At 42.9% G+C, this 26,089-nt stretch overlaps 1 protein-coding gene across 2 annotated transcripts in view; it reads left to right on the top strand.

Annotated features, from left to right (window-relative positions):
- Positions 1-18,828, top strand: part of sting1 (stimulator of interferon response cGAMP interactor 1) — a 39,883-nt gene extending 21,055 nt beyond the window's left edge. For both annotated transcript variants that reach the window (XM_078550787.1, XM_078550788.1), the window contains 3 exons: positions 9,051-9,289; positions 9,533-9,719; positions 18,294-18,828. In XM_078550787.1, coding sequence (XP_078406913.1) covers positions 9,051-9,289; positions 9,533-9,719; positions 18,294-18,478 — 611 coding nt within the window. In that variant the 3' untranslated portion in view covers positions 18,479-18,828. The remainder of the gene's footprint in view (positions 1-9,050; positions 9,290-9,532; positions 9,720-18,293) is intronic.
- The last annotated feature ends 7,261 nt before the right edge of the window (positions 18,829-26,089 follow it).

Below are 26,089 nucleotides of genomic sequence, written 5' to 3'. Positions count from 1 at the left end.
ATTCTGGACATTGTGGTGTCAGACAGTGGTCTGCAATTTTCTAATTAATTATTTCAAAATTTTGTTAAGGAATACGGATCCATGCACATAACCAGATCACCTTGACACCCTCCGGCTAACTGAGAAGCTGAGAGAGGTGTGTGAACCATCAAAGACTTGATGAAGAAGAATGAAGATCTTCATTTAGCTTTTCAGGGATACAGAACCTCACGGCTACAAAATGGTTTCTCACCATCAGAGTTGTTAATGAGAAGGAGATTGAGAACACAACTTTCAGCTCTGCAACAGAAACTAAAGACTAATATTACCTTGATCGACCATAAGAGGGTAAAATAGCGTGAGGAAGAACAGAGACGCAAACAGGCTTGTAACTTTAACCACAGGCACAGAGCTAAAGAAACAAGACAAAGCTCTACAGCCACTTAGCAAAAATATGCTCATATCGAATGAAGGGAGGGTGCAGAATGTCCTCGACCTCAAAGAGATTGGAACAAGATCAGGAAAATTGATCAAGGTACCTCAGAGGCTAACCCTGTGAAGTCTGACACTTTGGTGGTAGATGTAGGAGGATGTATATAGTTGGGGGGAGAAGTAGAGTAAAAAGTTAACATCAGAAGTACATGATGCATTGATGATGTAACATCACATAATGGAGTGACAGTGATCTGGGTGAAGGAGATGTTCCAACCTCATGCAGAGATCTTGATGTGTATATAGTAGCTGTAAATAAAGAGTTACGGTTTCAACAAACTATAGTCTCGAGCAGCTTACTTGGGCAGAGTAGACAAACCCCAAAGAATGCCATCCGGACCCTGAACACACGACAAAACAGGTGCCGATACATAGATCATTTAAATGTCCTGAACATGTACAAAAATAATCGAAAGGGCAAATGGAATACTGGCCTTTGTATCTAGAGACCAGAATATAGACCGCTAAATTCATGTTTTAGCTATACATAGCCCTGGTTAGACCACACCCAGTGTACTGTGAGCAGTGCTGGTCCCGATGAATTAGTAAGGGCCATGATGACCAGCTGCTCCATATTTTACTGAATTTTCCTGTAATTTAGCCGTTTGTCCTGTGTCCTGTTTTTTGTCTTTCTGGGATTCCATTTGTCCCATACTCGTACTGCAGCAATCTGGGAGAATGCCTGGAGTCTCCTTGTGCAAGCGGGCTATGATTCTTTTGTTTTATGTGCAGCTTCATTGCACCCTGCTGCAGGCCACTAGGTGGAGCAGGAGCCCTGAGAGAGCCACTGAACTAGAAAATCTCAGGTTTGCTTTCTACTTTCATTTCTTGAGTTGATGATTATTATTAAGCACCACCCCCAACCGCCACATTCCCCACCCCCATCGCAATAGCAGCTAAGATGAAGAGCAGGAAGTTATCACAGTTGGCAAAAAATGCAAAAAGTAAATCAGAAAGTATCGATTAATGTGTTAAAGCTTGTATTTTGTCTGCTAGTTCCCGTAAGTTAGAAATAATCATGCTTGAAACTCCAGCATTTAGAGTCTAATCAAGTGCATTTCTTTCAGCTCTCCACATGGTTGGTGGACTGATAGACTGATACATTGGGTTGGATTTTATGGAACACCATGATCTCCAAACGCCCGGCTAAAATGTCAGTGGCGCATCTGCCCACCACACTGACAGCTGCCCCTCAGCAATTTAACACTGGGAGCAGTGCGAATTGCTTTTAGGCAAGACCTCTGCCGCTATCCTGGGAAGAAGCTCTGCCTTAGAGAGTTGCCGGCCAATCGGATGGCCGGCAGCTATGTAGTCCCAGCAGTACTAGGCGGGAGTGATGGCCACTGCTGGGTTTACAGGCAGTTCAACGAAGAGCAGTGTGGACTTGAGGTAAATCTGGGTTATTGCCGGTACTAGGTTGGCAGGACTCGGTGAAGGGGGTAGGGGGGCGGGGTTGCTGGGTTTGAGAGGCCAGTTGGGGAGGGTGAAGGGTGAAATGTGATCTTGAAGGGGGTGGGGGGTGCCTCTGATGGGCACAGGGAACCTACAGTGGAGGTCTCCATGCCCCCCTCCCCCCACACACTTGTCCTTTGCCAAACACCTGTCTACCCAGCTAAAGCTGTCGGGCACAATACAGAATTGACCTGAGTTCAGGAAACCAGGATGTAGAAGTAGTTTGGGTCGAGATGACAAATGATAAAGGCAAGAAGCCACTTGTGGGAGTGGTGTACAGGTCCCCTAATAGTAACCGCATGGTAGGATAGGGTATAAAGGAAGAAATAATGGAAGCTTGTCAGAAAGTTTCAACAATAATCATGGGAGATTTTATAGATAGATTGCAAAAATCAGATGGGCAAAAGTAGCCTACATGAGGAACTCACGAATGTTTTCGGGATAGTTTCTTAGAACAGCACGTTCTGGTACTTATGGTGGCTCTAGTGGCCGACAGAGAGCAGGCTAGACTAGGCCTGGTATTGTGCAATGAAATAGGATTAATTAACGACCTCATAGTGAAGACACCCCTAGGTAGCAGCTATCATAATATGATTAAATTTTACATTCAGTTTGAGGGAGAGAAGAGTGAGTCTAAGACTAGTATTTTAAATTTAAATCAGGGCAATTATGAGAACGTGAAAGCAGAGCTAGCTAAAGTGAACTGGCAAATGAAGTTAAGTTAAATGAAGTCAATAGAGATGCACATTAGAGGTGGACATTTAAGGGAATATTTCAGAATACGCAGAACAGATGCATTCCAATGAAAGAGAAAAATTCCAATGGCAGGAATCTGTGGTAAATGAAAGAAGTTAAAGATAGTATCAAACTTAAAGAAAAAGCATGTAATTGTGCAAAGATGGTTGGCAGGTCAGAAGATTGGATGGAATATAAAAAAACAGCAAAGAATGATCAAAAGATTAATAAAGAGGGAAAAATTAGAGTATGAGAGAAAGCTAGTTAGAAACATAAAGACAGATAGTAAAAGTTTCTGTAGATAGTTTAAAAAAGAAAAGATTTAACAAAGTGAGCATTGGCCCTATAGAAAGTGAGTCTGGGGAATTAATAATGGAAAATAAGGAGATAGCAGTTGAATTGAACAGGTATTATGCATCGATCTTCAATATAGAGGATGCAAGTAACATCTCAGAAATAGCTGCAAATCGGGAAATGGAAGGGAGGGAGGAACTCAGGAAAATTACAACCACCAGGGAAGTGATACTGAGACAATTGTTGGAGCTGCAGGCTGACAAGTCCCCAGGTCCTGATGGACTTCATCCTAGGGTCTTAAAAGAAGTGGCTAGTGAGATAGTTGATGCATTGGTTTTAATTTTCCAAAATTCCCTAGATTCAGAGAAAATGTTAGAAGCTGTTATTTGAAGGCATTATAGCAGGGCACTTAGGTGAATTCAAGGTAATCAGGCAGAGTCAACATGGTTTTGTGAAAGGGAAATCATGTTTAACCAATTTATTGGAATTCTTTGACGAAGTAATATGTGGTGTAGGTAAAGGAGAACAGGTGGATGTAGTGTATTTAGATTTCCAGAAGGTATTTGATAAGGTGTCACATCAAAGGTTATTGCAAAAAATAAAAACTCATGGTGTTGGAGGTAACATATTGGCATGGATAGAAGATTGGCTAGCTAACAGGAAGCAGAGAGTTGGCATAAATGGGTCATTTTATGGTTGGCAAGATGTAATGAGTGGTGTGCCACAGGGATCAGTGCTTGGTCTCAACTTTTTACAATTTATATTCATGGCTTGGATGCAGGGACCGAAGGAATGGTTGCTAAATTTGCTGATGACACAAAGGTAGGTGGAAAAGTAAGTTGTGAAGGTGACAAAATGAGGCTACAAAGGGATAGAGATAGGTTGTGAGTGGGAGTAGATCTGGCAAATGGATTATAATGTGGGAAAATGTAAAATTGTCCTTTTTGGCAGGTAGGATAAAAAAGAAGCATATGATCTAAATGGTGAGAGATTGCAGAGCTTTGAGATGCAGAGGGATCTATGTGAGCTGGTGCATGAATTGCAAAATGTTAGAATGCAGGTACAGCAAGTAATTAGGAAAGCTAATGGAATGTTCTCATTTATTGCAAGGGAAATGAATACAAAAGTAGGGAGGTTATGTTTTCAGTTATATAGAGCATTGGTGAGACCACATCTGGAGTACTGTGTACAGCAGGCTTAAAAAACCTGCTGGCCACATCTGGCCCCTGAAGCCCCTCTATGCGGCTCCCTGGAGCCAGTTTTCAAAATGCCAGTCAAATAGGTAAGCTGGAGTAGAAGATTCTTGTAGGAGCCTCTCTTCCAATCCATGCCGCTCCTCCTGCGTTTACTACTGATAGGCTCACTTGAGTCTCAGCAGTAAACGTGGGAGAGGAGCAGCCTGTGATTGGAGGAGCAGCGAACACCAATGGTGGTGAGTTTGGTGGGGAGAAAGAGAGTTTCTTTCATGGAGGGAGAGGTGAGGAGAGAAAGTGGCGCAAGTCCCGGTAAGAAAGGCTGTCTGCCGAGAATCTCAGAGAGGAGAGGCTGTCTGCCATGGGCCCCAAAGAGGAGAGGCTGCCTGCGAGGCCCGGGGATGGGACACTGCAGGTGTGTGTGCGTGAGAATGTTTGTTTGTTTGTTTGTTTGTTTGTGGGAGTGTGCGTGTGTACACATGGGAGTGAGAGAGAACGTGCCTGTCTGCCTTACTCCCAGTCTGTTTTCTTGCTCAGTCTCGCCAACACACCCACTCACGGTGAGAGAGTGAGCACCCTGAGCCTGGCTCACACACACTGACCCGCTCACACCCTGGTCATTTTTATTAATTACTCCTTTTAGCTTAATAATTTATTGCTTAAACATTGTGTTATTTTTGTTCAGCAAGTTGTTTATTTTTTTAATATAACATTTTTTAAAAAAAATTCAGTCTAATATTGTGCCAAATCTTATCTTTCCAAAATTTGCTCATTGGCCTCTTGAATGAGAAAAAAATGGGGATGTTGTCCCCACTCAAGCGAAAAGGTTGGACAAGCCTGGTGTACAATATTGGTCTCCTTATTTAAGGAAGGATGCAAATGCATTGAAAACAGTTCCTCGAATGGGTGGATTGTCTTATGAAGAAAGGTTGGACAGGCTAGGCCTGTAACTGCTGAAGTTTAGGAGAGTGAGAGGCGATTGAAACATGTAAGATCCTGAGAGATCTTGACAGATTGGGTGTGGAAAGGACATTTCCTCTTATGGGTGAATCTAGAACTGGGGGTCACTGTTATAAAAATAAGGGATCGCCCATTTAAGACGGGCAAGTAGAAATTTTTTCTCTGAGGGTTGTGAGTCTTTGGAACTGCCTTCCTCAAAAGGCGGTGGAAGCAGAGTCTCTGAATATTTTTAAGGCAAAGGTAGATGGATTCTTGATAAGCAAGGAGTTGAAAGGTTATCAGGGATAGGCAGGAATGTAGGGCGTAATTTTACGGCAGCGGGATTTTACATTCCCACCGAAGTCAATATAGTTTAGAATGGCTTGCCTCATTTTACAGCCCTGCCCCCGCCACGATGGACCGTAAAATTCTGGCCGTGGAGTTGAGGTTACAGTCAGATCAGCCATGATCTTATTGAATGGCAGAACAGACTCTAGGGGCCGAGTGGCCCACTCCTGCTCCTAATTCATATGTTCGTGTTTGTTATGGTCTCCCCCTGCCATGGGTAAAAAAAGTAGCAGGTACAGAATGAGGCCCTTATGTAGTCAATTAAGGGCCTCAATAAGCCTAACGGTGGGCAGCAGGATGGTAGGAAACTGGATTTTGCAGGCTCCCTGACTTAAAATTCACTGGTGGGAGGAGTGTAAAATCCATTTTTATGTGGCACATGACTGCGTTGCGGCAGTGAATGTTGCACCCCATATTCACATAACAGTTAGTTCCTAGCTCTTTACAAATAATAAAACAATATAACAGTTTGGATTTTAAAAATGTTAAATATGTATAAGTAAGTAAAGGCAAAGCCCGGCAAAGAAGCTCACAGTTTGTGGTCGCAGGAAAGAATGATTTGGAGCATTCAAGAAAGAAAAAGAGCAGGCACATTGACATGTTTGCCACTTGTACTAATTGCCCTTTAGTTGCAAGAGGTTAGACACTAAGCAACTGTACTTGCAATACTGAGGTATTTATAGTATTCAAATTGCAGCTGAAATGCTGTGAGTCGGAGCTAAACACTGGATAAGTTCCTGCCACAGTTGTCGCAAGGACAAAGTTTAAAATTATAATTTGTCATATTCATGATATTTGGAACTTCCAGACTCCATAAAAATCCTTGCAAACACAAGAGCTATTGTCTCCCAGTTACTGTTTATTGTAGTGACTCTTGAGCTTCCTTGATTGCTTAAAGCTTCCCAGTTACTTTTTTCTCTTGTTGCTGCAGATTTTATATCTTTTTCCATACTCATTTATTAACCAAGTTCCCCCTCAGGTTTTTTTTTTTCTGATGCTTTCCTTTGAATTTTTCGACACACCACTATCCCTGTAGTTTCCAATATATTCCAATTTTTGGCTGATTTCTGTAACCCTCCTTTTTCTCTTCTTGGTTTTTTAAAAATTACTATTCATTCGTGGGATGTCACTGGTAAGGCCCGGATTTATCCCTATTTATGGACATACAAAACTGGCAGGCAGGAGAAGACTAGTTGGTGCATCAAGCCTACATCACATCTATACATTGCTTCCCATCACATTCACTTTGACCCTGATTTAAGCATTCTACCACATATCTGTGCCATCTCCAATACTTCCTGCTTCTACACTTGCCTCAGTTCATTTGCTGCAGAAACCCTGATGCATGCCTTTGTTGCTTTTAGATTTGATTATTCGAATTCTCTCCTGGCTGATCTCCTGTCTTCCACCCAGCCTAAAGTGTGGTCATCCAAAATTCTGCTGCCCATATCCTTACTTGCACCAACTCCCGTTCGCCCATCACCTCAATACCCACTGACCTACATAGGCTTCCAGTCCAGCAATGCCTCAATTCTAAAATTTTCATCCTTGTTTCAAATCCCTCCGTGGGCTCTGCCTTCCCTCCCTCTGCAACCTCCTCCAGCCCTATAATCTTCTGAGATATCTGCACTCTAATTCTGGCCTCTTCGTCATCTCCTATTTTATTTGCTGTACCTTTTGGCAGCTGAATTTTCAGCTGCTTGGGTCCTAAACTCTGAAATTCCTTCTGTAAACCTCAATGTCTCTTTACCTCTCATTCTTTAAGTTACTTCATAAAACCTACCTCTTTGAATAAGTTTTTGGACATTTGTCTGAACATCTCCTGATGTCACTCATTGTCAAATTGTTTGCCTTGGATTGCTTTACTGTGTTATAGCTGCTATAATGCCAAGCATGCTCACTCAAATCAAGCAAAGGACACTGCACAGGACCGATGATGGCTGCATCCCCAAGGATATACCATGTCGGGAGGCAGCCTGTGCCAAGACCCCAGTAGGGCCCCCAAAGCTGCCTCAAGGATGCTGTTAAAAGAGACATGAAAAAGCCCTCAACATCCGTCATGACAAGTGGGAAATTAACAGACGATGAATGCAAATGGCAGAATCAGCTGTGGGCAGGAGTCCACCACCACCACTATGTGGTTTCAGAAGCTCCAAAGCAGACGCCAGGCCTGCAAACAAGGCGTTAGCAGAGATCATCCCCCACCACTGACAAGGGACAATTTCATGTGTAGCACCTGTGGCAGATTTTGCCATTCCAGAATCAGCTTGTTCAGCCATCAAAAGAAGTGTAGCAGATGATCTCACCTGACCTCACCAAAGCTTTGAAGCTGCATTCCCATCATCTTTCGCAGATGCAAAGATGCCTATCACATCAGTTGCACTCACAGGTACTATATCAATGCAAGTTGTTGCTGTATCTCTTAAGAAGGTGCTGGTGAGTTGCATTCTTCAATCAATGTAGCCTGTGTGATAAATGCTATTAGTTTGGAAATCCAGAATTTTTATGTAGCGATGAAGAAGGAGCAGTGATACTAATCCAAGTCAGCATGGTGTGTATCTTGGATGGGAACTTGATGTTGAGGGTGTTCCCATGCAGGAGCAGCAGCAACAGATTTGAGAGCTACAGCCAAAGACACTTTGGCAAGTTGCTGGTGTGCGTCCCAAAGATAGTACACATTGCAACCAGTCATGCAGAGGATGGATGTTCAGTATATGTAAGGCACTATATAAATACAAGCTATTGGTAGACTAGCGAATGAAAAGCTGTTCAAATAGAATGCTTTATCCTGGAGGCTGCTGAGCTTCATAAATGTTGCAGATGCACTAATCCAGGCAATTGTAGAATGCTCCATCACACTTCTGAAATGTGTCATGACAGTGGTGGACAGACTTGTGAAGGCAGGAAGTGCATGTTTCCTCATTATAGAATGGCAATTTTATAACCTACTTTAATAGCTGCAGCATCTATGTGCTGGTACAATTGAGTTTCTGGTCAGTGGTAACCCCCACCTGCCAGCACCACTGTGACCCCCATCCCCTCCCCCGGCATGTTGACAATGGGGAATTTTGCAGCATTAGCACCATTGAATATCAAGGGAAGGTCATTCCTTGTTCATTTATTGGAGATGGCGATTAGTTAATTTTGTGGTGCCAAGTTACTTTGCACTTATCAACCCAGGCTTGTATGTTGTCACAGCCTTGCTGCATATAGGCACAGACTACTTCATTATCTGATTATCAAGAATGGAGCTGAACACTTTACAATGATCAGTGAAAAGCCACGCTTCTGACCTTATGATGGTTGAAGCAGCTGAACATACTTGGATGTAGCTTATTGTCTCACTGAGACTATTTTAAATTTTTATTAGGGACTACTCTGAATTTAAAAGACTTTCTCTTTGCCTGCAATGACATCAAATTATTAAAATTATACAGAAATATGTTTGCACAATCGCATGGATAGCACTAACATCAGGTTTGTTAATGGTGGTTAACTTAAGTGAAATGAGCAAATTGGCAACTGCACTAATGCAAAATTTGAAATTCCAAATGCTCCTTCACATTGTTTATTTTTGGGTTACTGCTTAAGTTAACAATGTTTTGTTGTATTTACCAGATCTGGAAGAAGGAATAAAGAAATATCAATGCTCTGTTAAAAATGTACCAGATTGCAAGGAAAACTGGAAATTATATATCCTAATCCCATTCAGCTGTAAGATTCATGACAAGCTGGAAAAGGTGGACAGTAGGATTGAATTCTTTGGAAACCTACCAGAGCTCTGTATTGACAAAGCTGGGATTAAAGCAAGAAGTTACAAGAACAGTATTTATGCCATTTATGATCAAGAGGACAGGGTACAGATTGCATTACTTAATAACTGAAGGTTATCTTTTGTGTTCTGAAATTAAATTTCATAAAATATTCAAGATCAATATTTTACGTAACAAGATCTGTTTCAAAACAGTTTGAGATTTTTTGTTTGTATGCTTTTATTTAAACTATAGTACAAATTGTCTATAAATACCAATTTCATTAACTTTTGCTCCTTCAATTCACCTTTAACCATAACACTAATACTCCAATCTGCTCCCTCATAGCCTCATTGCTGTATCCTTGAATACGCCACACCACTGCGGTCCTTGTTTGAAATGTCCAATGATGCTTCTGCAGCTTTTAGCAAAGAACAGCGTCTAGAGCAGGCCAAGTTGTTCTACGTCGCCTTAGAGAATATCCTGAACAACTCTCAAGAGTGTGCAGGTTACTTCAGATTAATTCCATATGATGGTATGTATGAATATTCATTTCAACACTTATTTTGTTGTAATTGATATGATTTGCCTTTCAGAAGCACATGTTTGTTCATTTGAGACATCCATTGTATGACTTGCATAAAATGCCTAGACCAGTGTATAAGTAGGTGCAGAGCTAATTTTTTCATTAGTCTTTAACGTGCAAAATTTCTTCCATGTGCTGGAAAGAGATGTTAGTCCAATATTAATATATGCAGAGTTTCACTGCTCGAGTAAAGTATCATTCTTCTGTTGTTTTTTAAAAATGCCCACACATTTGCTGCATTTCTGACTGGTACATTTGTCCTCTTTTGACACAACTTTTATCGTCCACATAGAAACATCAAATGTTCACAGATTCAGAGTCATACCTGAGAGAACACTTGTTCTGTGGACGGTCAGAGGGCTAGATTTTCCCCTCCCAACACTGAGCAAACCCGTTTCTGGAGGACCAAATGGGAGGCAGAAGGGCCACAATTTTATACTTACAAGATCATTCCTGCCGCCTGCCATTTTCCCTGGGTTGGGAAATGTGACAGTTTCTGAGCCGACATGCACTTAAAGTATTGTCAGGTTTGCTATATAACTGCCTGCTCCAAATACAATATTCCCTTGGGCTCCTACTTTTGGTGAGGCGAGTAGATTCCTGAGAGCTGTGGGAACCACATCAAGTCAGTTTAAAAGCTCTTGCAAACTTACTGTCATGATTAGATTCTTCTTGACAAGTTAAATTTGTTATTAATGCCGTGATTGTTCTTTGATAGGGCTTTGTCCTTAAAAAGTGGAAGACCATTAAATTGACTAATGCTGTGTAAGGATTCAGATGTATTAGAGTATTTTATCCAGTGGATAAAGTGATCTTCTGCATTCAACAGTATGGAGAATTTTTATATTAATGCATGCAGGAGACCGACCCTGTAGTTGGATTTTCACAGTGATTTAATATCTAATATTTGTTGATCCTTTGAAGCACTCTTCTAGTATCCAAAAGGCATGGAACCAGTGAGCCATATAATAACATAAGGAAGTCTTTGAAATGCTCATGAAATAAAAAAAGGCCAATCAAACTGTCCATGATAAGATTTCCCCTCTTACAAGCTCATAAAACTGTCAGTCAAACAGCTATTCATACTTCGATTGTAAAAAAGGTTTGATCCACTTAGCATCTCCCAATATTATCCAAATATAAAACATAACAACATAAGAAATAGAAGCTGGAGTAGGTCATTCTGCCTCTCGAGCCTGTTTTGCCATTTAATAAAATCATGGCTGATCTGATTGTGGCCTTGGCTTCACATTCTTACCCCATAACCCTTTACTCATTTGTCAATCAAAGATCTGACTAACTCAGCCCTGAAGATATTCAATGCCTCCATTGCTCTCTGGAGAAGATAATTCCAAAGACAAATGACCCTCTGAGAGAAGCAATTACTCCTCACCTCCATCTGAAATAGGAGAGCCCTTATTTTTTAAACTGTGCCCCCTAATTCTATATTCCTCCATGTGAGGAAACGTCTTCTCTTCATCTACCCTGTCAAGCCCCCTCAGAGTCTTGTGTTATGGACAGGAGTGAGTTTAATTTAAACAGCCCTGATTTCTCCTCTCACCACCTGTCCGTAAACAGGTGTTTTGAATTTGATTTCCCCTTTTATAAGTGGTGGTGTGTTTCCCAACCCTTCAGTTTTAGTGTGATTCAATTTTTATTAATAACACCACAGCAAACTCGAGATAGGGTGAACCCAGAGAGTTAATTTATACACACTCAAAACACGGAAGAGTGGTGTCACTACGTAGCCCCCTGCACACTTGTACAATAAAGAGGGATAGAGACGGAAACATTTACAGGGCATAAACCACAGAGCAAAGAATTATTGTTTCATGTGATTCCAGAGTCCAGAATCAAAGTCCAGTGGTGTATTCCTTAACAGAGGTCGGCAGGCTGATGGATAATTCACTTTTTCAGTAGCGCTGACTTCCACAATGCGATAGGCAGTTGGAGATGAAGTAGTCTTGTAGATGATGGTACAGAGGTTCCAGTAGAAACTGTGTAGATGGTGGCCAGGCATTCAAACCTGGACAGAGCCCTAGTTCAGTGCTGCTGCGTGGTAGATGAAAGATGGCAGACTGAGCTTTGCAGCTTCACAAGGCACTGTAAGAATTCACCAAAGCTCCTTTGACAGCACCTTCCAAACCCACGACTAATACCATCTAGAAGGACAAGGGCAGCAGATAGATGGGAATACCACCACCTAAAAGTTCCCCTCCAAGTCACTCACCACCCTGACTTGGAAATATATTGCCATTCCTTCACTGTCGTTGGGTCAAAATCCTGGAACTCCCTTCCTAACAGCATTGTGGGTGTACCAACCCCACATGGACTGCAGCAGTTCAAGAAGGTAGCTCACCACCACCTTCTCAAGGGCAACTATGAGTGGGCAATAAATGCTGGCCCAGCCAGCCAAGCCCACATCCCATGAATTAATATTTTAAAAATTACAGGTTTCTCCAGCTACGGGGGATCATGTCACATGACTTCCACCTCTCCACTTTGGCTTTGACAAAGGCTGTATATTCCATTGTCTGGGTTCCTGAGATTGTTAATGTTCCAACCATTAAGAGTTACATAAGAAGTTTGCAGGGCTCCTTGTCCCAGCAAACTAGTAGACTCTAGTGGCCAGGCCTGACTTATGAAATACAGATGCCTTTGTGCAATTCCCTTTGGATTTGGCCTCTGCAGTCCACAGGGTCATTAGTGTCTCTTCAGAGGCTTCGAGGCGCAAATTTCTTCGATGCTGCTAGATTAACTCCTATTGTTTAAAGCTCACAGCCTGACATGGCTTCAGTCATTTTAAAATGTCATTGTCCAGTTTTTAAAGTGTTATAAATTAGCCTGGGGGATGAGCTAAGAACTCTCACTATATTTTTATTATATATATAATATATATATATATATATATTGGGCGGGACCCACGGTGGGCGAGGTGGTGCCCCAGCCAGAAGTCCATTGACCTGCGGCGGGACTGGAAGATCCCAGTGGTGGGCGGGTGCGGAAAATCCCACCCATAGTGTGAACTCTTAGCTCCTTACACTTGCGTTTTCAATAAGATCACTTCTCATTCTTCTAAACTCCAATGAGTATAAGCCCAGCTTGCTCAACCTTTCCTCAAAAGGCAAATTCCTCATCCTAGGAATCAGCCTAGTGAACCTGCTCTGAACAGCCTCAATGCAAGTACATCCCTCCATAAGTAAAGTGACTGAAACTGTACACAGTACCTTAGGTGTGGTCTCACCAATGCCCTGTACAAGTGTAGTAAGGCTTCCCTACTTTTATCCTCCTTATAATGAAGGCCAACATTCCATTTGCCTTCCTAATTACTTACCGTACTTGCATGCTGACTTTTTGTCATTCATGTACAAGGACTCTCAGATCCCTCTGTACTGTGGCATTTTGTAGTCTCTGAATTTAACTAATATCCTGTGTTTCTATTCTTCCTGCCAAGGTGGACAACCTCACATTTTCCTACATTATACTACATCTGCCAATTTTTTGCCCATTCACTTATTCTATCTATATCCCTTTGCAGACTCTCTGTATCCTGCTCACAACTGGCTTTTCTACCTGTCTTTGTATCGTTAGCAAATTTGGCTACAAAATAATCAGTCCCTTCATCAAAGTCATTAATATAGATCATAAATAGTTGAGGCTCCACCACTGATCCTTGTGGCATTACACTAGTTACAGTTTACCAACTTGAAAATAACCCATTTATCCTGACTCTCTGCTTCCCGTTAATTGGCCAGTCTTCTATCCATGCAAATATATCACCTCCCCAACACCATAAACTCTTATCTTGTATGTTAAATTTGTATGTGGCAGTTTATGGAAATCCAAATACAGTATATCAGAAGGTTCCCCTTTATCCACCCTGCTAGTTACATCCTCAGGGAACTCTAATAAATTTGTCAAACATGATTTCCCTTTATCAAAAACATGTTGACACCACCTGATAGTATAATGAGTTTCTAAATGTCCTGCTACAATTTCTTTAATAATGGATTCTAGCATTTTCCCAATGACAGAAATTAGGTTAACTAGCCTATAGGGCTGAATTTTATGCTGATCGGGCGGGCACGCGCCCAAAACGATTGGGCCTGAAATCGGGCGAGCATCCCAACATGATCCCGCGCTCATGCGATATTTCGGTTGGCGGGGGTGCGCAAAAGTCTGAAGTATGTCTGCCGACAATTAAGTGGGCAATTAATCCCATTAACGGCTCGATTGCCTGTCATTTTACATAGCCCGTTCAACCTTACGGTCGGCAGACGGGTGAATCGGCCGTGCGACCTATACATTTTTCAGTGAGCCTCATCCAAGGACAGGATGAGTTTCCATTGTTAAGTGAAATAAAAATTGAAACCTGTGGACAGCATTTTTATATTCTATGTGTTCAGGTGCCTGATTGTGATGCTTGGGCATTTTTTTCTCTGATTTTAAAAACTTTATTTCCTGGGTTTCAGGTTTTCAGCTCCCTGAGGCAGCTCTCTGTCTTCAGGGAGCTTTCTGTCAGCGCTCACCCGCACCGACTTTGACATCATCCCCTGCCCTCCTCCTACCCACAACCTGCCAGTATTGAGCTTTTCAGTGCGTGCTTCATGCTGGCTGACCGTTAATTGGCCAACCAGCGTGAAATCGTGGTCGGATCGCAGTCAGCGGTCTGTTTTCCAACTGCTCTTAGGCCCACCAATTGCACCCGCCCGCCAAGCTGAAAATTCAGGCCATAATTTCCTGCTTTCTGACTCTTTCCTTTCTTGAACAGAGGTATTACATTTGCGGTTTTCTAATCCATTGGGACCTTTCCAGAATCTAAGGAATTTAAGGGCAGGATTTTACCGTCGGCGAGCGAGGGGCGGAGCCTGCTCGCCGACATGTAAAATGACACAGGATGATGTCAGGCGGAACCCCCGACGACACCCCGCCCCATTTAAATTTTCAGGAAGGCGGGGGTGCTGCGAAATCAGCTGCGGGCCCACCGACCTGAGGCCATTGACAGGATCAATTAAGCAATTAAAGGACCTGCCCGTCCAACCTTAAGGTTGGCGGGCAGGCCAGGAGCCCTGGCGGCAACTAGAAAAAACATGAAACCTCATCCACCGGCAAAATGAGGTTTCATGTAGGGTTTTAAAAATTTTAATAAAGTTGTTATGGAAATTATGAACATGTCCCAACTCGTGACATTGTCACATGAGGGGACATGTAAGGGAATTTATTTTTCTCTATTTTTAATATTTTTAAAAGTAGAGGCGATCTCCTTGAGGTTGCACTTAGCCTCAGGGAGATGAGTGTGCTCTTTCGTGCACATGTGCGAAAGAGCGCACTCTCGATTTTAGGGATTCCCCCCCCCCGCCCGCACAGAAAGCGCATAGTTACCTACAGATGGTGCATCCTTCTGGTAGTCTGTCTTTTCTTTGTTGAGAGCTATGAAATATCTCCTTAAATATCTGTTACCACTTCTCTACTACCTTCCATTTCAAACAATTTGCCCATTCCACTTTAGCCAACTCTTGTATTCGTACTCTTGCAATTGGCTTTATTTAAAGCACTCTTTCTCACCCTCAGACCGACTGTGAAATTCTATCACGTTATGATCATTATTACCCAGAGGATCTTTTACTACAAGGTCATTTATTTTAATCTTGTCTCATTACACGTTGCTAGGTCTCAAATAGCCTATTCCCTGGTTGGTCCCAGAATGTATTATTCTAAAAAAACTGTCCTGAATACACTTTATGAACTCATCCTTCAGGCTATCTTTGGCAATTTGATTTGTCCAATCTATATGAAGATTAAAATTGCCCATGATTATTGAAAGTTCCCATTATTCTTGGATTTATACTCTTTCTATAGTGTAGCTACTATCAGGAGGCCCATAACCCATTCCCACCAGTGACTTCTTTCCTTTGCTATTTCTTGTCTCCACCCAAACTGATTCTACTTCTACATCACATCATGAGGATTGTGGAAGAGGGCAGGGCTTCAAAGGGTGACTTTGGTCTTTCTGATGTTCACCAGGAAGCCATATGAACTCATCCATGGAAGGAGCAGAAGGGGAAAAAAAAGAGAAAATTTGTCACCTTATTTAAGGAAGGATGTAAATGTGTTGGAAGCAGTTCAGAGAAGATTTACCAGACTAATACCTGGAATGGGTGGGTTGTCTTATGAGGAATGATTGGACAGGCTAGGCTTGTATCTGCTGGAGTTTAGAAGAATAAGAGATGACTTGATTGAAACATATAAGATACTGAGGGGTCTTGACAGGCTGAATGTGGAGAGGATGTTTTCTCTTGTGGAAGAACCTAGAACTAGGGGTCATTGTTTTAAAAAAAAGGAGTCGCCCATTTAAAACAGGAGATAAGGTGATTTTTTTTCACTCGAGAGTTGAGTGTCTTTGGAACTATTTTCCTGAAAAGGTGGTGGAAGCAGAGTCTTTGAATATTTTTAAGGCAGAGGTGCTTAGATTCTTGGTAAGCAAAGGGCTGATAGGTTATCAGCAGTAGGTGGGATGCAGATTTCAGGTTACTATCAGATCAGCCATGATCTTATTAAATGGTGGAGCAGGCTCGAGGGGCTGAATGGCCTTCTCCTGCTCCTTGTTCGTATGTAAAAGGTAGTGGCATTGGCGATCTCAATCTGAAAGATGTATAAATCCAAGTATTGGGAATGAGGGTGAGAAAAGCATAGGAAAGAGGTTTTAAGAGGAAGTAAGTCATCAAAGTAGGAATTTTTCTACTGTCCTCGCCCAACAGTGGTAGGAGCTTTGGCTGCAGACAGCAAAGAGTGGTAATGACTGATGTGATTAAACAATAACTGGCAACTAAAGAATAGTTCAATTGTGCACTAAATTTACTCCTTGAAAGACCTGAAGACGTAGACAGTATCCAGAGAATGACTGGAGTGGGAGACGGTGAATGATTTAATGGGAATGAAGGATACAAGATAGAGGTGAGGGAAATGTTTAGCATAATGATTGCAGTGGAGGTGTCATGATGGATGGAGAGGCAGGGGAAGGTTTCTGGAAACTTGAGAACAAACTAATGAGGGAACTGAAAGGCAGTTTTTCCTGTGGATTGATGGTGAGAGCTGTTAAATGGGAAGTCAGGAGAAGATGGTTATGAACAGAATGGGAAAGGAGGAAGAGATTTATGTTAGCCCTGTGAAGACCGAGACGTTTAGAACAGAGAGGATATAAGAAAAGATAAGAACAAGAGATGGTCACGGGTGGTGGAACTTTTGAGGAGAGTTATATTAAGAAAGGGCAGAGAAGAGAGGGCTAGGACAGTTTAAGTGTAGATAAAAGTCATCAAAGATGAGAAATTGAGATTATGGGGAGGTTTATGTGAGAAATTGGCATGGTATAGAACTAGGATTTGTGAGAGGTGAGGGAAATGGAAAAGATTGAGGTGCTTGAATGAAAGATGTTGCCAGTGATATTGGGTGAGGGCCTGAGTAGGACTTGGCAATAAGTGGTACGACAATCCCATGACAGTTTGGGTAGGATAGTTGGTGGCATGTATAGCAGTTGGGAAGGCTTCAGTAAGGAGGAAAAATGCTAAACAAAAACAGAATTACCTGGAAAAACTCAGCAGGTCTGGCAGCATCAGTGGAGAAGAAAAGAGTTGACGTTTCGAGTCCACATGACCCTTCAACAGAACTGAGTGTAGTTAGGAGAGGGGTGAAATATAAGCTGGTTTAAGGTGGGGGGCGGGGGGAGAGAAGTTGAGGGTGGGGTGGTTCCCCATCCCCACCCCGTTTCTGCCCCCTCCCTTTTGTTTTTTTCAATAATTTATATAGATTTTTCTTTTCCCACCTATTTCCATTATTTTTAAATCTACAACTAATACCTTGTCAGTCTTTCCACCCCGCCCCCACTAGAGCTGTACCTTGAGTGTCCTGCCATCCATTCTTAATTAGCACTTTTCTTAGATAATATCACCACCTTCAACACCTCTTTGATCCTTTTGTCTGTGACACCTTTTGATTATCTGCTCCTATCACTGCTTGCTTGTCCCTACAACCACCCCACCCTCAACTTCTCTCCCCCCGCCCCCCACCTTAAACCAGCTTATATTTCACCCCTCTTCTAACTACACTCAGTTCTGTTGAAGGGTCATGTGGACTCGAAACGTCAACTCTTTTCTTCTCCACCAATGCTGCCAGACCTGCTGAGTTTTTCCAGGTAATTCTGTTTTTGTTTTGGATTTCCAGCATCCGCAGTAGTTTTTTGTTTTTATCTCTGAGGAAAAATGCTACCTGTGAGCCAAGTTTCTGTTAACACTGAAGTGCCAATAGATTCACCCACAGTGGAGTCATGGATAGCAAGGAAATTATTACTGACGTTGCAAACCTCTTGGATGCAAGCAGTAGATTGCAATAATGCAAAATGCACCAAATTGAATTAACATATCCTGTTATTGTCCACTCAAAGAATCAACAGTCCTTTGATGATTTTTTAAATTTTTGTTTTAGGATTCTCTTTAATATAATTATGAATACATGCATTTTATATTTCAGATGATTTAGAGGAAGGAAGCATGGATTCACACTTTTTGTCTACAAAGATTCTTAAGCATCTGGCACAAGAGAGAATGGAATATACTGTACCAGAGCAAACCACTTGGAATGAAATTTTAACTGAGGACCAATTAATGATCAGCAAGAGTGATGTTCCACAGCCTTTACAAAGTATGAATCATTAAATGTTGTATCTTTACATTATATGTTTTTTGTAATTCTCATACTTTGTTTCAAGATAATATTGCCGTACTCTGGTGGTATAATTTTAGATGACTTTGTTCAAATTAAAAATTGTCCATATCCTTTTTGAGACTGAAATAGAATATCAAATTCAAAATGACCTGTATCAACCAAGTTTCTGTATTGTTCCAGGGAATGCTTATCCCACCTGATATATATAGGAAGTATTTTCTAAAATAAGAGTGATTTAATAGTTTTTAAAAAAATAATGATGGCACCACACATAGGATGACAAATGTCTGGCAGTAGTGACTTGTTATAATACTAATAAAATCCATGCATGAAGTTTTAATAGTGTATTCAAGCCAGTATAACTTCACAGTTAAATGTATTGCCTTACTAACTACTAGCTAATTATTTCTATTATTTAGCATGTAGTTTGTTTTGTTTTGCTTTTTATCTAGTTTAAATATGTTCCAAAACTAGGGTCATAAATATATGATAGTCGCTAATAAACCTAATAAGGAATTCAGATAACTTCTTTATCCAATGATTGTTTAGAATATAGAAGTTTGCTATCACATGCAGTAGTTGAGGCAATAGTAGATGCATTTAATGGAAAGCTACGTTGTTTTTATTTGTTCATGGGATGTGGGCGTCGCTGGCTAGGCCAGCATTTATTGTTCATCCCTAATTGCCCTTGTTCAGAGGGCATTTAAGAATCACTCACATTGCTGTGGATCTACAGTCACATGTAGGCCAGACCAGGTAAGGACGGCAGATTTCATTCCCTAAAGGACATTAGTGAACATGATGGGTTATAACAACAATCAGCAATTATTTTGTGGTTATCATCAGACTTTTAATCCAAATTTTTGTGAATTCAAATCTCACCATCTGCTGGGGTGGGATTCGAACCCCGGTCCCCAGAACATTACCCTGAAATACTAGTCCAGTGACAATACCCATATGCCACTGCCTCCCCTAAAGAAAGTAATTGTGTGACTTAGCGAGGAATAGAAAGTAGGCTGAATAAGTGAGCATTCCCCATCTCTGGAGACATATTATTGGGCATGATGAGATGGGGTCACATCCCTGACGCCATCACGTCAGGTTTGTATAATACGGCAGGCAGGCTTAAAAATCGGGAGCCTGCCCATGTTATTTAAATTTCATTTAAGTGAGCATTTAAGGTTGTTAACGACCCAATTGACTGCTATAATACAGTGTGTCAGTAATAATATGCCTGTAGAATCTGATTTACGCTGTGTGGGGTTCCCATTTTTTTTATGATGAAGCTTGTTAGGGTGGGTTTAAAAGTTCAGCTGAGCCTTGAGTCTCATCTTAGCAGTTTGGAGATCTGAAACTGCTGGGAGCACTTCATTCAAGAGGCAGAGTTTCCGTTTCAAACCTTATTAATTAGGGGTCTTTTATCCGCCTATTGAATGCTCTGCTGAGTGCTCTATTTAGTTTTTTTGTCCATTATCCAGGGCTATAAACTAGCTGAGAGAAATAGGCATTGTGGTTGTGGTGGGAGACACAACCTACAGTGAGAAGGAGAGGAAAAGAGTGAGGAGAAGAAGGGCAGAGTGGGTGGTCCAGGAGCTAATGGTGGCGCATGAAGGGGCGAGAGCTGTGCCAGACCCTAAGGGTCATGAAGGCGTCATATGTCCTCAGGTGCAGGAGGTCTTATGCAGCCCCTCGAGTATACAGGCAGAGACTGAGCTATCTGCAGATGTCAGTGACTGAATGCAAGAGAAGGCTCAGGCTATAGAGAACCACATCACTCTGTGACTTGCTTGCAGGGGAGATTTCCTCCAACTGCGCTGGAGGGGCACCCGATGCTTGCAGCTCTGAAGGTCACTGTCACGTTCAACTTCTTTGTGACAGGCTCCTTTGAGGCAGCCTGTGGAAACCTCAGTGGTATAACACAGCCTGCTGCACACCACTGCATCAAGGCTTTCACTGTTGCTACGTTTCAAAGGGCAGGAAATTACATCACCTTCACACTGGAGGAGCAGAGGCAACTGGATAGAGTCAGAGGGTTTGCAGTGATTGCAGGTTTCCCCAGGGTGTAGGGAGCCACGTCGCTATAAAGGCTCCTGCAGGACAGCCCTGCGCCTTTGATAACAGGAAGGGCTTCCACTCGTTGAATGTCCAACTGGTCTGTGATCACTATGGTCAGATCATACAGGTATGCGCCAGGTACCCAGGCAGCAGCCACAACTCCTTCATTCTTCAAAACACACAGGTGCCAGACCTATACAGCAGCCCTGAAGCCCTGGATAGTTGGCTCGTAAGTGATGAGGGGTATCAGTTGATGAAAGCAAAATACTGCAGATGCTGGAAATCTGAAACAAAAACAAAAATAGCTGGAAAAACTCAGTAGGTCTGACAGCATCTGTGGAGATGAAGACAGAGTTAACGTTTCGAGTCCGTATGACTCTTCATTAGAACTGAAGAGTCATTCGGACTCTCAAAATTAACTCTGTCTTCCTCTCCACAGATGCTGTCAGACCGGCTGAGTTTTTCCAGCTATTTTTGTTTTTGTATCAGTTGATGAGATGGTTATTGTTACCTGTGAAGGATGTCCAGAACAGAAGTAGAGAGGAGCTACAATGAGAGCCACGGAAACACCAGAGCCATCATTGAGCAGGCCATCGGCCTGTTGAAAATGAGAGTCAGATGCCTTGACAGATCTGGAAAAGCCTTGCAGTATGCTGCCTCAAGTGTGCCCCTGATGGTCATGGTGTGCTACGCCCTCCATAACACGCTATCCAAAGAGGGGGTGCCCTGGAGGATGAGGGCACTGCAGAATGGGGCTATTCCTGAGAGGGTGAGGGAACACTTTGTCATTCAGATAAAAAGCCCTGACCATGCTCGCATGGATGGCCGTGACACCAGGGACGCCTTAATAAAGCAGGGGTTTCAATAGTCTCAAAAGTCCCAGTATCAGAGATGTGTGGACGCCATGTGTATAAACCGTTGTCCATATGCATGTCAAGAAGATATAATGTCTATAATGTTATTGAAAATTATTTTAAAATAGAGTTTAGTGGTGTCTGTGTCCGTGTGTATGTCTTAATTGAATTATAGCCAGCTGGTCTAGAGGCTTTGATGTATAGGAGAGAAGTAGGTTTGAAATAGCAATTAGATAAACAGAGGGAAATAGAATATGAGATATAAAGGGGGCAATTTGCATTTTTAAATAGACCAATCCAAAGAGCAGGTGAAATATTACACCTAACCAGGTGAAGCTCAAAAGCAATGTGTTTATTTTTTAAAGCTTCCTAGTAGAGTGGGCATTATAAAAGGGTTTTATTGTTAGAAGATTTAAGGTTTAAAAAAAAACTTAGGGACAATGAAAACTTGCATTCAAAGAGGAAAATATGTATAAAGGAAGAAAAGACTGCTGGTAAAAGGGGGAGGGATTCGAAGATCTAAAGCCTCCAGCCTGTAAACCTCAAGTTTGTCTGCAAGGACCTAGAATGGAAGGAAACTCATTTTGAATGTTCCGAGGCCTGTTTAAATTTGTGTGTTTTACCGTTGCCTTACTGGGGGTCTAACTGAGAGTCAGATTAATTAGGGGATTTTTGTAGCTATTATAGTAGTAATTTTGTAGACACATGTATGTGCTTACAACCTTTCTTGTATTAAAATGTTTAATTTAGTTTTCTAAAAAACCTCTTTAGACTCAGTGGTCTTATTACTACTGGATTCAAAGCCTGCATCTCGAAACACAATTTGCAAAAATGGGTTATGACAGTTGTTTCAAGTTTCCCTCTGGGATTTGAACAACTCCACCTTTACCATCGGCTGTGTCATAATAGTGCACTATGCGAATCCTTTCACCATCATGTCAACAGACTAACCCTTCCCAAGGATAAACAAACAAGGCCTTCTGCCCTGGATCAATATTATCAAGCTTTCCTCTATCGCTCAATACAAGTGCCATAGCCACAACATAGTATTAAAACATCAGCATGAGGGTGTATGAGATGTGGGTTTATTTACAACATGCAATGAATATTTACAAACACAGGAATAAGCTACTCACCGATGCGACCCTCTTGGTGACTACTGTGGAGTTTCTTTTTGACATGTTTATGAGTGCTCGGGTGCAGTGCTGTCTCCTCGCTTGCTGCTGTACTGGAGAGAGGCTGCTGATCTCCTACTTCCCTTGCCCTGGATGACTTTGGCAGCTGAAGCCTTGAGCAGTACGTCACTTTAGAAAACCCCTGCTGAGGTACAGGCGAACCTTCAGTTGCCACGGACTGTGTCAACGGCGGATGGACGGAGGAGATGCTGCCCCCATCTGAAGTGCCCTGAGAGGTGTTTCCAGATGGCAGCAGCTGCTGCTCATTCTCGACCACCAGGACCATTCAGTGAAGTCCTAGGGGCTGTCACCTTCATTCTGTGCCCCGGAACTCAGAGCAGGTGTGCAAGTTGGAGCGTATACGACGATTGAGTCTGCAATACACTCGGTTTTCTCCTCCAGGACAGTTGTCAGTCTGTTCATGGAGGAAGCTTGGCACTCCAAAGAGTGGGTGATCGCAATGCACATGGCCTGGATGGACACCTCCATAGTCCAGGCCAGAGCACAAAACCACTCTGATATACCTGCCAAAATCTTCATAGACCTCACGCTGAACATCCAGCATCTGCCACCTTTTGGATAACTCCAGAGGCTCATCATCCTACTCAAAATCAGTCCCTGGATCACCCTGGACACTCTTCCAACTGCCCATGGCCTGCTCCACCACACACTCTGGCAGCTGCATATGCAACTGTGAAGTGCTCTCATCAGTCTGTGCATGACCCGATTCAGTGTGCAATTCCCTGCCAAGGTGGCAGTATTTGCAATGGCACTTGGGACAGAGAGAGGTGTGACACTGCATCATCCAAGGGTTCTTCCTCCTCCTTGGAGGGAAGTGGCAGCACGGCAACCAGAGGAGGGTCCACGGAAGAGGCTTCACCTGTGACAGAGAAACATAAGTCAGGGGTTAGTGGGCATCAGAGACTTTGCCACATCAGTGCAAATTCACTAAGCTCTGCAACATTATTTATGTCCAACATGAGAGATGAGACTAATCAGACACAAAATACACTTGTACCAATATCTGAAGCTTCCGATTGTGAAGTTTGCCAGGGTTTTAGTGTCTGAACTATAGTAAGGTTCATTGCATCATGCTCAACCTCCATCCACCTCCCACTTGCCCCCTCCCTTTTTCTATCTGTGTCTTTTGCCATCTCACCTTACCCAAGCCTTCCTCCAATCTTGCCTCTGCTAATGGTCTTGGATGACTCTGTGTCAGTGAGTGTCAACACCTCTTCAAATAGACTCAGGATGACTAGGTTTTGAACCCCCGCCAGCCTGGCGTCGCTCTCAGGCATTGTGGGCTCGTTTCTCCTGAAAAGACGTGTAAGATTGCACTCGTTAGCAATTTCGGCCTTTTTAATGGCATGCTGCCAGTCCTTTATTAGCAAAATGTGTGGCAGCCTGGATGCTATGCTCATACCTCATCTGCACAGTCTGCAAATCCCCCCTCTTCCAACTGACCAAAGCTTTAAGAGCACACTGACATCATCACTAATAGCAAAGTCTTTGTTGCATCATTGTGCCTTGGAGCTCCAGCCAAACTCATTTCCCTCCGGCCTTTGCGACCATGTCCTGTAGAACTAGAGCTAGAATATTGTGTGCAGTTCTGGAATCCGCATTATAGGAAGGATGTGATTGCACTAGAGAGAGTGCAGAGCAGATTTACTAGGATGGTGCCTGGACTGGAGAGTTTCAGTTATGAGGCGAGATTGGATAGACTGGGGTTATTTTCCCTGGAGCAGAGGAGATTGAGGAGAGGACATGATTGAGGTTTATAAAATTATGAGGGGCATAGATAGGGTAGACAGAAAGGAACTTGTCCCTTTGGTGGAGGGATCCATAACCAGGGGGCATAAATTTAAGGTAAGGGGCAGGAGGCTTAGAGGGGATATGAGGAAGAATTTTTTCATCCAGTGGGTGGTGGGTATCTGGAACTCACTGCCTGAAAGGGTGGTAGAGGCAGGAACCCTCATAACATTTAAGAAGTATTTGGATGTGCACTTGCAATGCCATGGCATACAAGGCTATGGGCCTAGTGCTGGAAAATGGGATTAGAATGGATAGGTACTTGTTTGACCGGCGCAGACTCGGTGGGCCGAAGGGTCTTTTTCTGTGCTGTGGACCTCTATGACTCTAAAACACTAGCAGGAAACTGCACATACTGAGGCCATTCTCACCCTGGCCGCACCCATGAGGTTATTGAACCTATTCTGGCATTGAGACCAGGTTCTCCTCACGAGCCCAACACTGCTGACCTCGGTCACCTCCTCCCAGGCAGCAGATGGTTGGCTCAGCTTCTTCCTCCTCCCGTCGGATGGCATCAGCTGCTCACGTCGGTTGGTCACTGCATGGACGAGGGCTCTGAGGGAGTCCTCATTAAATCGAGGGGCTGGTTTAGCCCTTCTCCCTTGCCTCATTCTAATGGCTCAGACATCTCTGGAGGGAAACGTGCAACAACGAGACAACGCCTCCATGCAAAGATGTGGAAAACCTGTTCCGGTTCAAAAAGAACGCCACCTCTGCTCAGTGGCAAAGTTTGGAGACAGCAGAACTCAAATAAATGCACACTCAAAAGCTTGGAAACAGCTGAAAGTACAAATGAGCTTCCAAACTCTGAACAATGCTGGCATTTGCTGGGTCCCCTGACACTATTCGGTGACAGGGAGCCTTTAATTACTGGCCATGACCTCATTCTGGATCACGGCTGATGACCTTGGAGGCCAGTCATCCCGCCTTCCATCACTGATTGGGTGGAATGAAGGCCTCAAACTCACCCTGTAAATTCAAGTGCCTCAATTAGTGTGTTATCAGGCATGTTTCGAAGGCGGGCCCGGAAATCAGAAGGCTGCTGATTTGAAAGTGTGGAACCCGCCCTTGGCGCGGCAACGTATTATTCAGCCCAGTGATGCTGATATGAATAGGTGAAGCAGGATGGGAGGAAATGTTCCTAGGGGACCTTAAACAGCAGTATAGGTCAGTTGGGCTGAATGATCTGTTTCGTGTTGTAATTTCAGTTCTGGGTATTGCAAGTTTTTCTTCCTATTCCACTTTAGTTTCAGCATCAAGTCTTATCGGTTTGATGTCACACATATTAGGTAAAGTTCCCTTCATACCCACAATAATCCTGTTTTGCTTCAATGTCAGGAAAGCACTGGTGTTACATTGCCATTTTCCAAACCAACCACCTGTGTTTGCCAGGGTAGTCACTCTTCCTATCATTGTTAATTCTCACACTACAAACCTATCTCACATCCATGGGGATCTCTCTCACTGCCAGTTCAAGGGACATCACCATTCACTCTCTCACACATGCCTTCATTTGCCCTGCGGATCGTGTCCTCATCCCATCCATGGTACCAGTTACCACCCACACATGCCAGGCATCCTTATCATCTGCCCTGTTTACATCCTGCTTACACTCCATCTGTATTCATGCAGGACAAGCTAGCACACAACAAAAGGGAGAGGTCAGAGACTGGTGGAGGAATGACTGGCATGAAGATTCTCACAGACT

The sequence above is a fragment of the Cetorhinus maximus genome, chromosome 10, assembly GCF_964194155.1.
Source record: "Cetorhinus maximus chromosome 10, sCetMax3.hap1.1, whole genome shotgun sequence".
Classification (NCBI taxonomy): Eukaryota; Metazoa; Chordata; class Chondrichthyes; order Lamniformes; family Cetorhinidae; genus Cetorhinus; species Cetorhinus maximus.
Note: the sequence above shows the minus strand (reverse complement) of the source record. Positions and strands in the feature narration are given on the sequence as shown.